Source organism: Apodemus sylvaticus, chromosome 6 (genome assembly GCF_947179515.1).
Source record: "Apodemus sylvaticus chromosome 6, mApoSyl1.1, whole genome shotgun sequence".
Classification (NCBI taxonomy): Eukaryota; Metazoa; Chordata; class Mammalia; order Rodentia; family Muridae; genus Apodemus; species Apodemus sylvaticus.
Window position 1 is genome coordinate 5,247,826 of NC_067477.1, and position 18,306 is coordinate 5,266,131.

The 18,306-nt window shown below is 36.5% G+C and overlaps 1 gene segment (V, D, J or C); it reads left to right on the forward strand.

Annotated features, from left to right (window-relative positions):
• Positions 1–17,383: 17,383 nt before the first annotated feature.
• Positions 17,384–17,923, forward strand: LOC127686831 (Ig heavy chain V region 23-like). The segment is given in 2 exon segments: positions 17,384–17,496; positions 17,580–17,923. Coding segments are annotated over 2 exon segments (375 nt in total).
• The last annotated feature ends 383 nt before the right edge of the window (positions 17,924–18,306 follow it).

Below are 18,306 nucleotides of genomic sequence, written 5' to 3' on the forward strand. Positions count from 1 at the left end.
ATGACTCAAACAAAAAAAAAAGTGAAAAATCTCTATGACTAGAACTTAAAGTCTATGAAAAAAAGAAATTGAAGAAGACATCAGAAGATGGAAACATCTACCATGATTGTGGATTGGCAGGTTAAATAGAGTAAAAATGGACATTTTGCTGAAAGCAAACTACAGATTCAATTCAATTCCAATCAAAATGCCAAATCATTTCTTCCCAGAGTTAGAGCAATTCTCAAAGTCATATGTAATGACAAAATATCCAGGATACTGAAAACTATTCTCAATAATGAAAGAACATGTGGTGGAATCAGCACCCCAGACCTCAGGCTGTACTACAGAGCAATAGTGATAAACGTTGCATGGTATTGGTACAGTGACATTCAGGTAGATCAATGGAATAGAAATGAAGTCCCAGAAATGAACCCACACACCTATGATCACTTGAACTTTGACAAAGGAGCTAAAATCATCCATTAGGAAAAATAGCATTTTCAACAAATGGTGCTGGTTCAACTCGTGGTAAGCAGGCAGAAGAATTCAAATTGATCTATTCTTATCTCCTTGTACAAAGTTCTTCAGAAAATGGACATAGTACTACATGAGGGCCCTAATATACCACTCCTGGGCATATACCCAGAAGATTCTCCAACATATAATAAGGACACATGCTTCATTATGTTTATAGTAGACTTATTTATAATAGCAGAAGCTGGAAAGTTGTATGAAGGTCCAGTTGTATGAAGGACCTCCACATAAAACCATATACATTGGAACTAATAAGAAAAGAGAATGGGGAAGAGCATTGAGCACATGGGTACAGGAGAAAATTTTCTGAATCGAACACCATTAGCTTATGCTCCAAGATTAAGAATTGGGAAATGTGACCTGATAAAATTGCAAAGTTTCTGTAAGAAAAAGAACATTGTCAATAGGACAAAACAGCAACCAAGTAATTGGGAAAGGATCTTTACCAATCCTAATTTGATAGAGGGGTAATATTCAATATATACAAAGAACTCAAGAAGTTTGATGCCAGAGAAACAAATAACCCTATTAAAAATATGGTACAAAGCTAAGCAAAGGATTTTCAACTGAGGAATACCAAATGGCTGAGAATCATTGAAAGAAATATTCAGCATCCTTAGTCATCACAGAAATGCAAATCAAAACGACACTTAGATTGCAACTCACACCAGTCAGAATGGCTAAGATCAATATTCAGGTGAGTACAGATACTAATGAGGATGTGGAGAAAGTGGATCAATCCACTATTGCTGGTGAGATTGCAAGGTGGTAAAACCAGTGAGGAAATAAGTTTGTCAGTTCTTCAGAAAATGGACATAGTACTACATGAGGGCCCTAATATACCACTCCTGGGCATATACCCAGAAGATTCTCCAACATATAATAAGGACACATGCTTCATTATGTTTATAGTAGACTTATTTATAATAGCAGAAGCTGGAAAGAGCAAAGATATCCCTTAACAGAACAATGAATACAGAAAATGTGGTTAATTTACACAATGGAACTCTACCCAGCTATTAAAAAAATGAATTCATGAAATTCTTAGGTAAGTGGATGGGACTAGAAAATATTATCCTGAGTGAAGTAACCCAAACACAAAAGAAATCACATAGTGTGCACTCACTGATAAGTGGATATTAGCCCAGAAGCTCAGTAGTATCCAAGATACAATTCTCAGGCCAAATGAATCTTTAAAAGAAGGAAGACCAAAATATGGATACTTTGGTACTTCTCTGAAGGGAGACAAAATACCCATGGGAGAGACAAAGTGTGGAGAAGAGACTGAAAGAAAGACCATTCAGAGACTGTCCCACTTGGGGATCTATCCCATATAGAGTCACCAAAATCATAAACTATTGTGGATGACATCGAATACTTGCTGAAAGGAGCCTGATATAGCTGTCTCCTGAGAGGCTCTGCCAGTACCCTAAAAAGACAGAAGTGGATGCTCTCAGACAAACATTGGTCACAACACAAGATCCCTAAAGGAGGAGCTAGAGAAAGGACCAATGGAGCTGAAGGAACTTGCAGCCCCATAGGAAGAACAACAACATGCACCAAACAGTACTCCAGAGCACCCAGGGACTAAAATTTCAACCAAAGGAGGGACCAAAGACCCCTGCTGCATATGTAGCAGAGGATGGCCCTGTTGGACCTTAAATGAGAAGAAGCTCTTGGTCCTGGAAAGACTCGATGCCCAAGTATAGGGGAATACCATGACACGGAAGCATGTATGGGTGTGTTGGTGAGCAGGTACAAAGAGGATAGGATAGTGTGTTTTCAGAGGGGAAACCAGGAAAATAGTAGCATTTGAAATACAAATAAAGAAAATAGCCAATAATTTTTTTAAAAAATTATAATAACAAAAGATAAAATATAAAAATAGATAGCATTGTAAAAAAGATGAAACACACACACACACACACACACACACACAAACTCTTACAAATGCAACTCTGTAACCATGATATATATTCCAAAGACACATGCAATAAAATTAATGCATTAAACAATGGGAGCAAATATCCACAAAAACTGTTGAATTCTTTTTGTGTTGGCCTTCTACTGTTAGACATGCATCCATCATTAAATTTGGTTAATAAACCAAATAATGATCCACTGGAGAAAGCTAATTTTTCTTTGGACATGAATGTCAATTTCTCAAACCTCTTGATTAAGGGAGAGAACCTGTGGCCATGTCCTTCTATCAACTCTGGGTCTCCATTTTTATGGAATGTGTGTGTGTGTGTGTGTGTGTGTGTGTGTGCATACCCTGTGAATGCTGTCACAGTCTCTGTAGGTTTACATGTGCATGGGTCCTCTGATGCCTGGAAGTCAGTTTCCTTGCAAAATGCACTGTTTTCCCATGCAGGTTTCTCTGTTCAAAGTTTTCTACATTAAAATAAAACCAAAAGCTTACCCCTCTGCTTTCTACTCAGCTTTCTGAAGGTGTATAACGCATATAACCATAGAGCATGAACAGAAACAGTCCACCGAGATAATACTAAAAACTAAATTTCAAGTCTGTATATCAAATTTTTCACACACTTTCCTTATAGGTATTAACTTTCATTTAAAAATATATTTAGAATATCCATAAATCCACACTATATTATGAAGATAAAATTAATCCAATAAGCATAATGAAATTGCCAAATGTGTATAGGCAACTATGAACTGTTGATTATTTTTTGACTATTAGTTTAGAAATAAACATTAAGTCTTGTTTTTTATACTCTATAATGCACATTTTACTCCCAATATCCTTGATTTGCTTCCTTGTGCTTCATGCATTCTATATCCTGTATATATATTTTTTTTATTTTTACTTACACTGAACATTCTAGACTTCATCTTAACTCTCTCTTCACACTTTCATATGGTTTATGCTACACCAATGTCTTAATCTCCATTTACCACCACGATTTCATGTTTTAAATATCATACCTCGTCTATCTGAGATTTCTGCTTTCATTTTATCTCAATTTTACTATATCTTATCCTTTATATTCCTCAGAGCCCAATAGCACATTTCCAGCCTCCTGGCCTCAACATATATAAAAATATTCAAATCATGGGGTCACATATAAAAGAAAATCTGAAGCATTTGTTTCTAAGGACCTGGGAAATCTCACTGAGCATTTTTCCTAAGGTCTTTCACATATGTATGCACTTCATAATTCATGTTTTTACACTGGGTAATATTTTATGATCTGTACTCCACATACTGTCAGCATTAATTTGTCTTTTGTTATAAGTCTAGATGGACTCCCTTTTCCAGTTGTTGTGCATTATGCAGCAATAGACACAAATGAGTAATTGTCTCTGCAGTAATAAAGAATCATTTCACTATATGCTTGGGAGGAATAGAGTTATGACATAGCTCAGGATTATTTATTCTTTTTGGTGATATTTTCAAACAGAATTCCACAGTCAGTATACTACACTAGATTGCACTCACATCAACAATAAGTAGTGATTATAGTACTTTAACATCCATGTCATGATTTTTTCCTTTTGTTTTCTCTTTTTTTAATTGAATATATTCTTCATTTACATTTCAAATGTTATTCCCTTTACTGGTTTCCTCCACACTCCAAAAAACCCCAACCCATCCTACTTCCCCCTTCCCCCATGAAGATGCCCTCCACTCAAAACACTCTCACCTACCTCCCCTTGATTTCCTCACACTGGGACATCTATTGATCCTTCATAGGACCAAAGAATTCTCCTACCATAAATGTCAGGCAAGGCACTGTTTTGCCACAAATGCAGCTGGAACCATGTGTACCACTTGGTTGATGGCTTAGTTCCTAGAAGCCTTGGGTGATCTAGTTGGCTGACATTGTTGTTCCTCCCATGAGGCTGCAAACCCCTTCAACTTCTTCAGTCCTCCCTCCAATTACTCCATTGTTTATCTGAGCTCAGTAAAGTGGTTGGCTACTAGCATCTGCCTCTGTATCTGTAAGGCTCTCACAGAGCTCCCCCTCCCTGCAGGAGAAAGCCATATCAGGTTCCTTTCAGAAAGCACTTCTTGGCATCCACACTAGTTGACTGTTTATAGGTTGAATCCCAAGATAGGACAGTCTCTGGGTGGCCTTTCCTTCAGTCTCTGCTCCGCAATTTGTCTCCATAATTACTCCTGAGAGTATTATGTTCCCTTTCACAAAGAAACCAAAGCACCCACATTTTGGCATTCCTTCTTCTTGAGCTTCATGTGGTCTGTGAACTGTATCTTGTTTTCTCTGAGATTTGTGCTACTATTTGCTTATCAGTGAGTGCATTACATGTGTGTTCTTTTGTGATAGGGTTAACTTACTCAGGATGACAGTTTTTAGTTCCATCCATTTGCCTAAGAATTTCATGGATTCATTGTTTTTAATAGCTGTGTAATGCTTCATTGTGTTAAAAAAACCCCACATTTTCTGAATCAATTTCTCTGTTGAAGGACAGCTTGCTTTTTTCCAGTTTCTGGCTATTATAAATGAGGCTCCTATGAACATAGTGGAGCATGTGTCCTTATTACATGTTGGAGCATCTTCTGGATATATTCCCAGATATGGTATATGTCTAATTTTCCGAGGAACCACCAAACTTATTTCCAGAATGGTTTTACCAGCTTGCAATCCCACCAGCAATGGAGGAGTGTTCCTCTTTCTCCACATACTCACCAGCATCTGCTGTCCCCTGAATTTTTTTTATCTTAGCCATTCTGACTGGTGTGAAGTAGAATATCAGCAGTTTTGATTTGCATTTCCCTGATGACTAAGGATGTTGAACATTTCTTTAAGTGCTTCTTAGCCATTCAGTATTCCTCCATTGAGATTTTTTTTGTTGAGCTCTGCACCATATTTTTTAATAGTATTACTTGGTTCTCTGTAGTCTAAGTCCTTGGGTTCTTTGTATAAATTGGATATTAACTATCTATTGGATTTATGATTGGTAAAGATCTTTACCAAATTTTTTATTTGCCTTTTGTCCTATTGACAGTGTCCTTTGCCTTACAGAAGCTTTGTAATTTTATGATGTCCCATTTGTCGATTCAAGTTCTTAGAGCAAAAGTCATTGGTGTTATGTTCGTGAAATTTTACCCATTGTGCATATGTTCAAATCTCTGCCCTACACTCTCCTCTGTAAGATTCGGTGTATCTGGTTCTATGTAGATGTCATAGATGCACTTATACTTGACATTTGCACAAGGAGAAAATGATGGGTTGACTTATATTTTTCTATATGTTGACCTCCATTTGATCCAGGACCATTTGTAAAAAATGCTTTCTTTATTTCACTGGATGTTTTTAGATCCTTTGTCAACATCAAGTGACCATAGATGTGTGGGTTCATTTCTGGGTCTTCAGTTCTATTCCATTGATATTTTTGTCTGTGATTGTCCCAATACCATACAGTTTTTACCATTACTGTTCTGTAGTAGTAGAACTCGAGGTCAGCGATGATGATTCCCCGGAAGTTCTTTTGTTGTGGAGAATAGATTCTACTATCCTGAGAAAGAAACTTTTTTTATTTTATTTAAAAATTTTTATTTATTTACATTTCAAATATTATCTGCCTTCCCAGGTTCCCCTCAGCAAACCACCCCTTATCCCATACAACCCATGCTTCCATGAGGGTGTACCCACACACACCCACTCCTACTTCACCATCCTAGAATTGCCTTATACTGGTCATCAGACCTCCACAGGAACAAGGGCATCACCTCCCAATGATGCAAGACAAGGCTTCCCCTGCTACATATGTTCACACAAACAACAGTGCCATGTTAGGACCCACTTCCACAGTCCCTGAGGAAAGGCCTTCTTACTTTGTGCCGTCCTTCTATTTCTGTACATGTGCCCACCCTTACGTGTGTTTAATCAATCCAGTGTTGCTCCTAGTCAGTGTCAATTTCAAAATCTTCATGGTTAAGGGAAAGAACCTGTGGCCATGACCCTCTCTTAACACTGGGACTCCATGTGGACTGAGTATGTGCATAACCTGTGTATGTTGTCATAATCTTTGTAGGTTATGTACACGAGTACTGTTATGTCTGGAAGACAGTTCCTATGGAGCCAGCTCCTCTGGCTCTTTAGTCTGTTCAGTGTTTAAATTCTTTCTCAGAACTGAGTTTAATTATGGAGTTATTGTGCAAAACTTAGAGAAATTGAAATACCTAATGCTTTTGTGGCAACTATAAGGACTCTATGACCATTAACCACAGTGTGTTATCCTGTGACTGGCACTTAAATGTTCAATTAATAACTCATGTCTTCTGAGAACTTCACTGTATATCCATGTAAGTACCTCTGTTCAAATATACCTAATTCAAAATAAAACACAGACCTTGCCCATCTAATTTCTTCATGGCTTTCTGCGAGTGTGTTTCTCACATAGCCATATAGCATGACCAGACTCAGACCACTGAGACAATATGAATCACTAAACTGCAGCTATTTTCTGCAAACCAGAAAATAGATTTTTTCATAGATTTTCCTTGAACTAATTATTTTTAATAAAAATACTGTATAAGCATATCCATAAATATTATGATAAACTGAATACTGATGAGTTCTACAATTAAACTTAGATCTTTCATCCCATTCTTCCTCTCTTTCTAGTCTCAGAATGCCAACTCAGGATCATCTCTCATAGACTCCCACTGGATACCTGTAGATGACTCTTGCTCTATCGAGTATTTGCTTTTGGATAAATTGTTGACCACCAACAAGCATATAGACACCTGTGGATCATGGAAATCTCAGTGTTTGATGTAGTAAGATATCTCTGCAGCCAGAATAGTAATTTTGAATGTTCTTGTAGGAGATGATTTTCCCCTCAAAATATGAATGCCTTGTGCTTAATATGGATGCAATCTCATATAATGAATACATTGGGGCAGGCAGGAATACCATTGACCAGTTTTGTATTAGACATCTCTCAAACTTATTTTGCAAAAGTCACTTTGAAATTCTCAGACACCTCATTCAACAAAGCTCCCTACTGTGTGCATCCACTGTGGGGGTCATTGTGGCTGTTTCATTTGAAGCTGGGAATAGATCTTCCTTAATATCTATTTATTCTACTTTCAAGTCTAGACACTAAAGACTCTGCATCATACTAGAGATGCTTACTCTATCATGTTTCTTGATGCTTTATGGGTATTAGCCCATATTGGAAATAGTCTAGAAGTCATCAATGGAATAATTGCATGAAAATGTGTCATACTAAACTGAAAGCTAGCATATACATATGGAGGCCTTGATGCTTTCACCTGTGTCAGTCCTGTGCTTGTTGCTTCAGTTTCTTTTCATCCACATGACAATTGCTCAGGTTATTTAGATGGTCTTGTTCTCCTGGTGTCCTCCTTTCCTTCTGGCTCTTACAGCCTTTCAGTCACTTCTACTCAGGACTTCCTGGGGATCTTAAAATTGGGATTTGATGGAGCATTTCCATTTATAGCTCTTTGTTTCAAGGTCTCTCTTTTTGCATAAAGTCTAGCATGGGTTTCAGTATTTGTTATCATGTAGTTGTATGGATGAATCCTGAGCACACAAACAAATGTGTCTCTGATTCTCGGCCATTAACTTTGTACTTTTCCCTTTTCTCGATTTGCCTTGTCCAAATTTCATGTTATAAGTTTTTTTTTTTTACATTATACTAATTTCTTTAAGTTTTGTTTTTATCTTTTAGCAGCTGCTTTATTTTTAATGAGGGTTAGAAAGGTGTTGGGTCCAGATGACTGTGGACAGGAGGAACTGGGGGTAGTAGAGGTAAGGGGAAATGCACAGGATATATTATATGAAAAAGAAAATCTATTTTAATAAAAGCAGAAAAGGAAAAGATATCTAAACAACAGAATATTACACATCTGTTAAAATATATAAAATCATGAAATTTCCTGGTGAGCGGATGGAACCACAGGAAAACTCTTAGTTAATGTGGATCAACTCTGACCCTAAAAGATGAATATGCATATATTTGCTTGAATGTGGTTGTTAGCTGTTAAATATCCATAGGCAGGATACAATCGTTATGATCACAGAGATAAGATATAGAGGAAGAATCTACTGTAGGGGAATAGCTATCCTTAGAAAGTGGAAATAGAATATATACGGGTGGATTAAAATGGAAGGGCTAGCCTCTGTGCACAGGTCCCACCAGGAAAGAGCCATTCTGCCATAAGTGTTCTCACTCCTGGGCTTGGAAGTGAGCGTTCCACTTTCAATCCAATAACAGTCTAACCATCTAGGAAGACACAGTGTGCAGGAAAGGTGGAGCAGTTGGGGCAGGATCATTCTGTCCAACATCTGAACCTGGCAGGAGGGGTTGCTCCATAGACCTCTGATCATGGGTCCTGCCAAAAGAGAGCTGGTTTCTCAGGAGTGTTGAAGGAGACCTACAGGCCCTTAGGAGGGACTAGCTCCAACCAAACACAGCAAGATCAACTAACATCTTAGACCACACAGATGGTGAAAGGCAAGCACAAGAACCTTACAAACAGAAACCAAGGCTACTTGGCATCATCAGAAACCAGTTCTCCCACCACAGCAAGTCCTTCGTACCTGAACACACTAGCAAAGCAAGATATGTATTTAAAATCTTATCTCATAATGATGATAGAAGACTTTAAGGACATAAATATGTCCCTTAATGAAAGAAATTAAAAACATTAATGAAACTTAAGCCATAACATACTCAAATTGATGGGACACAGTGAATGCAGTGGTAGGAAGAAATACCATAGCTATGAGTTCCTCAAAAAGAAACTAGAAAGAGTATACACTCACAGATTGACAGCACACCTGAAAGGTCTAGAACAAAAATAAGCTAATACACCCAAGAGGAGTCAAAAACAGGAAATAATCAAACTCTGGGCTGAAATCAACTAAATTTCAAAATCAATCAAATCAAAATCAAAATAAATCAAGCAAAACAAACTGTAAAAAGATCAAGAAAATCAGGAGCAAGTCTTTGAGAAAATAAACAAGATAAATAATCCCTTAGCCAGTCTAACCAGAGTGCAAAAAGATCAATCATGATATGTACACTAATAAGTGGATATTATCCTAGAAAATTGGAATACCCAAAAACTAATCCACACATGAAATGAGGTGCAAGAAGAATGGAGGAGTGGCCCCTGGTTCTGGAAAGACTCAGTGTAGCAGTATAAGGCAAAACCAGAACAGGGAAGTGGGAAGGGGTAGATGGGAGAACAGAGGGAGGGAAGGGGGCTTATGTGACTTTTGGGGAGTGGGGGGGCCAGAAAAGGGGAAATCATTTGAAATGTAAATAAAAAATATATCAAATAAAAAATTAATAGCATCAGAAATGAAAAGGGATATATAACAAAAGAAACTGAGGAAATTCAGAATATCATCATATCTTAGTATAAAAGCTTATACTCAACATAAATGGAAAATCTGTATTAAATGGACAGTTTCCAATATGAATACCAAATACCAAAGTTAAACCATGATCAGATATACTATCTAAACAGTCCCATAACCCTTAAAGAGATAGAAGCAATAATTAAATGTCTCCCAACCAAAAAAAAAAAAAAAAAAAAAAAAAAAAGTCCAGGAGCAGATCAGTGTAGTGCAGAATTGTATCAGGCCTTCAAAAAAGAGTTAATACCAATACTCTTCAAACTATTCCACAAAATAGAATGAGAAGTAACATTACCCAACATTTTCTATGAAGCTACAATTCTGCTAATAGGAAAACCACACAAAGATCCAACAAAGAATGTGAACTGCCAACCAGTTTTCCTTAAGAATGTCCATGTAAAAATATTCAAGATAATTCTTGCCAACCTAATACAAGAACACATCAAAATGATTATTCACCACAATCAAGTGGGCTTCATTCCTGGCATGCAGGAATGGTTCATTATATGGAAATTCATCAATGAAGTCACTACATGAACAATTTCAAAGACAAAAGCACATGGTTATTTTATTAAATGCTGAAAAAGCCTTTGAAAAATTTCAGCATCAGTTCAGCATATTAAAAAGTCTTGGACAAAACAAGAATTCAAAGCCCATACCTAAACATAGTAAAAGCAATACACACCAAACCAGTAGCCAACCTCAAACAAAATGGAGAGAAACTTGAAGCAATCCCACTAAAATCAGAGACCAGGCAAGGTAGCGCTTTCTCTACCTATCACTTCAATATTGTACTTGAAGTTCTAGCTAGAGCAATTGGACAATAAATGGATGTCAAACAAATACAAATTGGAAAGGACAAAGTCAAACTGTCACTCTTTGCAAATGATATGATACTTTAATTAAGTGACTCCCAAAACTCCAACAGAGAACTCCAACAGTTTATATAGCACTTCATCAAAGTGGCTGGCTATAAAATTAACTCAAACAAATCAAAAGGCTTTCTATACTCAATGGATAAATAGACTGAAAAAGAAATTAAGGAAATGATATCCTTCACAACAGTCACAACATGATAAAGTATCTTGGTGTGACTCTAACCAAACAAGTGAAAGATCTGTATGACAAGAACTTTAAGTCTCTGAAGAAAGAAATTGAAGAAGACCTTAGGGGATGGAAAGATCTCCCATGCTAGTGCATTGGCAGGATAAATATAGCAAAATTGGCCATCTTGCCAAAAGCAATATGCAGATTCAATGCAATCTCCATCAAAATTCCAAATTAACTTTTCAAAGAGCTAGAGAGAACAATTCTCAAATTCATCCGAAATAACAAAAAAACCTAGGATACCTAAAACTATTCTCAACATTAAAAGAACTTCTGGAGAATTAACATGTTGGACCTCAAGCTGTACTGCTCAGCAATAGTGAAAAAATATGTTGTATTGGTACAGTGAGAGGCAGGAAGATCAATAGAATTGAAGACCCAGAAATGAACCCACAAAACTATGGTCACTAGATCTTTGACAAAGGATGTAAAACCATCCAGGGGAAAAAGATAGCCTTTTGAACAAATGTTGCTGGTTCAATGGCTAGTTATAATGCAGAAGAATCCAAATGAATCCATTCTTTTCTACTTACACAAAGCTCAAGTCCAAGTCAATCAAGAACCTCCACATAAAATCAGATAAACTGAAACTAATAGAAAAGATAGTGGGAAGGAGCCTTAGGTACATTGGTACAGGGGAAAATTTTCTCAACAGACCACCAATAGGTTATGATCTGAGATCAATCATTGACAAATGGGACCTCATAAAATTACAAAGCTTCTGTAAAGGAAAGTACATCATTAATACGAAAAAATAGCAACTGACAAAATGGGTAAAGATTTTTTACAAACTCTACATCTGGTAGAGGGCTAATATCCAATATATACAAAGAACTCATGAAGTTAGACTGCAGAGAAACAAATAACCCTGTTAAAAATGGAATAGAGTTTTAAACCAGGAATTCTAAACTGAGAAATACCTAATAGGTGAGAATCACCTTAATGTTCAATATCCTTAGTCATCAGGAAAATGCTAATCAGACCAATCCTGAGATTCCACCTCATACCAGTCAAAATGGCTAAGATCAAAATCTCAGGTGACAGCAATTACTAGCAAAGAGGTGGAAAAGAGGAATACTCCTTCATTGCTGGTGGGATTGCAAGCTGGTCTAACTATTTTGGAAATCAATCTGTCTGTTCCTCAGAAATTTGTCATAGTACTATCTGAGGACCATGCTATACCACTGAATATTCTTCCGGGTAAATCCTGAGCATATACCCAGAAGCTTCAACATTTAATAATTATATATGTCCCACTATGTTCATAGCAGACTTATTTATAATAGCCAGTAGCTAGAAAGAACCCAGATATCCTCAACAGAGGAATGGATAGAGAAAATGTGGTACATTTACACAATGGAGTACTAGTCAGATATTAAAAACAATGAATTCATGAAATTCTTAGGCAAATGGTTGGAACTAGAAAGTATCATCCAGTGTGAGATAACCCAATTACAAAAGAATACACATGGTATGCACTTAGTGATAAGTGGATATGAGCCCAGAATTTAGGAATAACTAAAGCATAATAATTCACAGACAACACGGAAGTGTGGATACTTTTGTCCTTCTTAGAAGAGCAAAGAAAATACCTATGGGGGGATTCAGAAACAAAGTGTGGAGCAGAGCCTGAAGGAAAGGTCATCTAGATACTGCCTCACTTGGTGTTATATCCATATACAGTTATCAAACCCAGAAACTCATGTGGATGTCAACAAGTGGTAGCAGACAGGTGTCTGATACATCTGTTTCCTGAAAGGCTCTGCTATTGTCTGAGAAACACAGGGGGGGATGCTCTCATCCCACCACTGGACTGAGCTCAATGCCCCCCCATGGAGGAGCCAGAGAACGGATCCAAGGAACTCTAGGGGCTTTCATCCCCATCAGAGGAACAAAAATATGAACCAACCAGTATCCCCAGATCTTCTGGGGTTAAACCACCAACTGAAGTATACACTAGGATGGACCCATGGCTCCATCTGCATATGTAACAGAGTGTGACCTTGTCAGACATCAATAAGAGGAGATGCCCTTGATCTTGTGAAGACTCAGTGCACTAGTGTATAGGAATGCCAGGACAGGAAAGCAGGCGTGGGTAGGTTGGTGAGCAGTGGGAAGGTGGATTGGGTAGTGGGTTTTGAATGGGAAACCATGAAAAGGGATAACATTTGAAATAAAAATAAAGAAAATATCCAAAAAAATTTAAAGAAATGAGTGAAATATGCACAGAAATTACAGGTAAAATATGCACAGTGTGAAATATTCATTACATGTAAATTCTAATCATACATAAATTGTTGATTTTATCTTTAGAATAAGTTTGCTTATTCTTTGACATTTTTATTACTGTGTGAAATATATAATGATCATATCTACCTCACTATAACTTTCTGGCTTCAGTTGGTGACTGTCAAAAAATCTCTCCCAAATCACTGACTTTTATTTCATTAACTAACAATATAGTGTGTCCAATCAGTGCTATGTATATACACATACAGTGCCATTCACTAGTACGTAAGCAATACCTAGAATACTTCCAAAGAAAAAGAGAGTATATTTTTATCTTCAATTATCAAATGCCAATAAATCTAAAACTCAGTGTTTGTTCTTGAAGTCCTTCTCCCTGGTATTGTAATATTTTCAAAACGTGGTTACCCATTTTTGGTGGGGAAAGCAGAGAACGCATGCACCAAGGTGAATGTGTTAACCTGAGAGGAAAATATGTGAAATCCAACCCTCACATTCTACCGTGCCGATTCACACAATGAGAATTATATGGCTAAACTTACAAGTAAACACATTTGCTACTCAGCTATTTCACACATTTGCCTGCTTTAATTTTGACTCGCTTGATTTATTCAGGTTTTGTGCTATTAATGACAGCTGCTAAGATTTCAAGTGTACAGTGAACTTGTATAGTCACGACTCACCATGGAGGGATTCTTAATACAGGTCTCTGAACACAGAGTACTCTGAACACAGAGTTCTATACGCTGAATACTGGTGTTCTGCTTCAAGTGTACTCTGATGAATTCAGGAAAAGCCTCTTATCTACTGTCAATACATTTTTAGAAATGGGAACTCTTAGAACAGGAGCCAATTGCCAGCAAGGCTGAAGCTAGCTTCCAGAGAGACATTGTAGTAATATTGTTACAGCTTAAAATTGCTGATGCATAAATCATTATCCCCAGGTAAACTAGAGACATCTCTCTCTTCAGTGGAACTCTGTCAACCCTGAAGTTACTTGGATATGTTTTTTTTTTTTTTCTTTTCTTATGCCAGGCACTGCAACTTCTCTGTAAGCCTTGAAAAACCTATTTTCAAGGGAGCTCATGACCAGTAGGGGTCGCAATAAGGCCAGGAATCCCCATTGAGAGATGAGGTCAATATGGAGTTGACCCTGTCCTCTGTGTTTTTCTTTACTAAGTTTACTAACTGATCTACCCTACAGTGATTAACATGATATCTCCATACTCAAACACAGTAAAGATAATTTGCTAAACATTTTGCCGATTTATGTTCACTTGTTTTTATTTGTTTTTTGTAACTTGGAAAAAAGCCATGCAATATATTCTGATAACTTAATTCCCCATCCCAAACTATTTCCATATCCTAAGTACCTCCAAATTCTTGCAACTACACACATTTGTTTCTTTCTGAATATAAGAAAAAACAAGAAATTAATTTAAAGCATGGTTAAAAACAAAAAGAAACAAAACAAAAAACAAGACACACAGACCAAGTTACAGAGAGAGAGAGAGAGAGAGAGAGAGAGAGAGAGAGAGAGAGAATCACAAATGTGTAATCATGATATATGGGCAAAACATAAGTGAGACAAAGGAATTGAACAAGGCAATATTAGAAAAAATGCAAAAATTCCACTGAGTTTTCTTTTTTTCTTTTTTTCTTTCTTTCTTTCTTTCTTTCTTTCTTTCTTTCTTTCTTTCTTTCTTTCTTTCTTTCTTTTTTTTTTTTTTTTGCTATCAACTTCTAAGCATCTCTTCATGATTAATAGTTCTTAGCATGCCCAGTGAGACTCAACTGGAGAAAACTAATTATTCCTTTAAATGTGAGAGTCAATCACAATTCTTTTTGGTTAGGATTGAGATCCTGTGTCCATTTCCTTCTCCCAACATGGGGATTGTTTGTTTGTTTGTTTGTTTGTTTAATCTAGGTTGACTTGATTCAGGCTCTGTGCCTGTAGCAACAGTCTGTGAATTCATATGTGCATCAGTCCCATTGTGTCTCGAAGACACTCTTTCCTTGGAGTCCTGCAACTGCTCTGGCTCTTATAATCTGCTTAATTTTAAAACCAATTGCTCTCAATTTTTATCACTATTTTACTATATCATCTTTGTAAACTCCTCATACTCTAAAGGCCCAATTCTGTTCTCTCAGCTTCTACAATTAAATGCACCAATCAAAATATTGAAATCTTAGGTATGAATGAGCACATGAAGCACTTGCCTCATGGACATGGGATGTCCTATTCACTATATTCTTCCAGTTCCATATATTTATAGATCAGATAATTCATATTTTATCATTGAGTAATATTCACTTTTCTATATGTACAAATTTTTCCTTTTTATTTATGCTTTATTATGAATATGGGATTATTCCTTCCTCTATATTCTATTAAAAGATCATGAATAACATGCTGTGAATAAACACGAATGTATGAGCATCTCTATAATAAGATGTAGTCATTTGAGTACTGTGTGAGAGGTTAATTGCTGGGAAACACCATAATTTTATTTATTTGTTTTTGGCCAATTGTCTAAGGAAAGTCTTCATCCCAGGTAAGTGTGGTTAAAGCCCATGTTTAAAAATGATATAGGACCTAGGTGTACAGTGAATTCTCATGATGTCAAACTGCCTTATAAATATTTATATTTATACCCACTATACTGTTTGAGCCTTAGTCACAGAGGCTCATATGTGCTATGTGTAAAGATTGATGCACACATTCATGAGTGGTCCCACTGTTGAGAATGATTGACAGCGTATTCAGCAACAGGTGATTCAATGACACCAAACTCTTACTCAAGAATCCAGGACCATCATAAATCATGGAAAAGAATATAAAATACAGAGAATGGGGTTAAAAGACATGAAATCTTATCTCCATTTAATGTTTGTGATTTTGAGATTGTATAATTAATACAGTTATATCTAGTTGCATACACCTTTTCTAAAACATTATAAATTTCTTATTCATTTCTGGTTTCATATATATATCCATGCCTCAGTGATAAAATTCTTTGTTTACACATCAATAGCTTATATCTATAATCTAGTTAATCATAATAGTACGGTAATACTCATTGTCCTATAAATTTTTAACCACTTTATTTTTATTCATTTTAGTGAATTTTGAAGTATTAGCTGTAATAAAGGCAAATATTACTTGCATTTATATGAAACAACTTACTTTTTTGGTGTCTATTTCTATTTTTTGAAAAGCATGTTCTTTAATTGAAACAGAAAGTAAAAATATTTTGTAAGAAAATTGGAGATTTATGTGGAAAATATTTGTGATAAAATAGAAGAGATATATAGAAAAACATGTTAAAATTGACAATTTTAATAGAAAATTAAAGAGTAAAATGGTAGCCATAAAGACATTGCTAAATTAATTGGAAAAATGAAATAGAAATATTTTATGATAGAATTGAATATTTATGTGGTAAATATTAATTTTACCTGAAAATGTTTATAATTATACTTTCAATCAACTTAGAATTATTTTTATGCCTACCATTTTATTTGTATAATTTCCATGATAATCTTCAATATTAACATGTTTTTCTATATATTTCTTCAGTTTTTAACAGAAATATTTTCCATGTAAATCCTCAACTTTATCAGAAAATGTTGATAATTCCACTTTCAATCAGCTTAGGAATACTTTTATGATTTTCATTATTATATCTATATAAAATTTCCTGTGATAATCTTCAATTTTAACATGTGTTTCTACATTTTTCTGAGAGGTATCTAATATGCAAAAGTTAGCCATTTTTGTAATCTACCATCAAAATCATCATCATCATCATCATCATCACAAAGCACTATCTGTAAACCCATGTGTTAACATTGTGCCAAAGTGGAACAACAGATTCAAGGCAAAAAAATATTGAGAGATTAGCCCCTGAAGTTACAGTCACCATGTGTGACCAGGGCTCAGGGAAAGTGTATTGGATGTACTTCCTCAAGTATTAGGTCTTGGACCTGAACATTCTGCTACCTGACCTATGTGTCTTTTCAGTCCTTGCTCTTCAGTTCTTCTCCAGGTCGACTAGATTCCTACCTAAGAAGTACCCTGCTCATGATTATGCAAATTACCTCAGTCCATGTGAGTAAATACAGGGATGTTCACACCCTGAAATCAACCTATGATCAGTGTCCTCTCCACAATCACTGAAAACACTGACTCTAACCATGGCATGGAGTTGGGACATTCTCTTCCTTCTGTCAGTCACCGCAGGTAAGGGGCTCAGAAGTTACAAATCTGAAAAGGAGACAGGACTTGAGATGACAATGACATCTACTCTGCCTTTCTCTACACAGGTGTCCAATCGCAGGTCCAACTGCAGCAGTCTGGGGCTGAGCTGGTGAGCCCTGGGGCTTCAGTGAAGCTGTCCTGCCAGGCTTCTGGCTACACCTTTACAAGCTACTGGATGCTCTGGGTAAAGCAGAGGCCTGGACAGAGCCTTGAATGGATTGGAGAGATTAATCCTGGAAATGGCAAAACTAACTACAATGAGAAGTTCAAGGGCAAGGCCACACTGACTGTTGACACATCCTCCAGCACAGCCTACATGCAACTCAACAGCCTGACATCTGATGACTCTGCGGTCTATTACTGTGCAAGACACAGTGTTATAACCACATCCTGAGTGTGTCAGAAACCCTGGAGGCGCAAGAAGCTTCCTGAAGAATGAGAGGACTGAAAGGTTAATCTTTAGACTTGCTCAGAAATTGCAATTTTGAGTGTCCATTTATGGCCTTCTCGTCACAGTCCTATAGTGGCTATCTCATCTTTGTAAACATTCATCTATGAATAAAGTGATGCTGGCTGAGGATGAACCTAGAGTTCGCCATACCTTGCTAATCTCATCACCAGTGATCACCTCCATTGATACATTTCTTATTCAATAAAAACATAAAATTAGAAAATGATGGTGATGTATGATAAAAATATCACTGCATCCTGAGAGAACAGAACTGTTTTGCATTGTTGGGAATAATATATAATATGAGTTTGACCTATAAAATCCAAATCATAAACATCTGA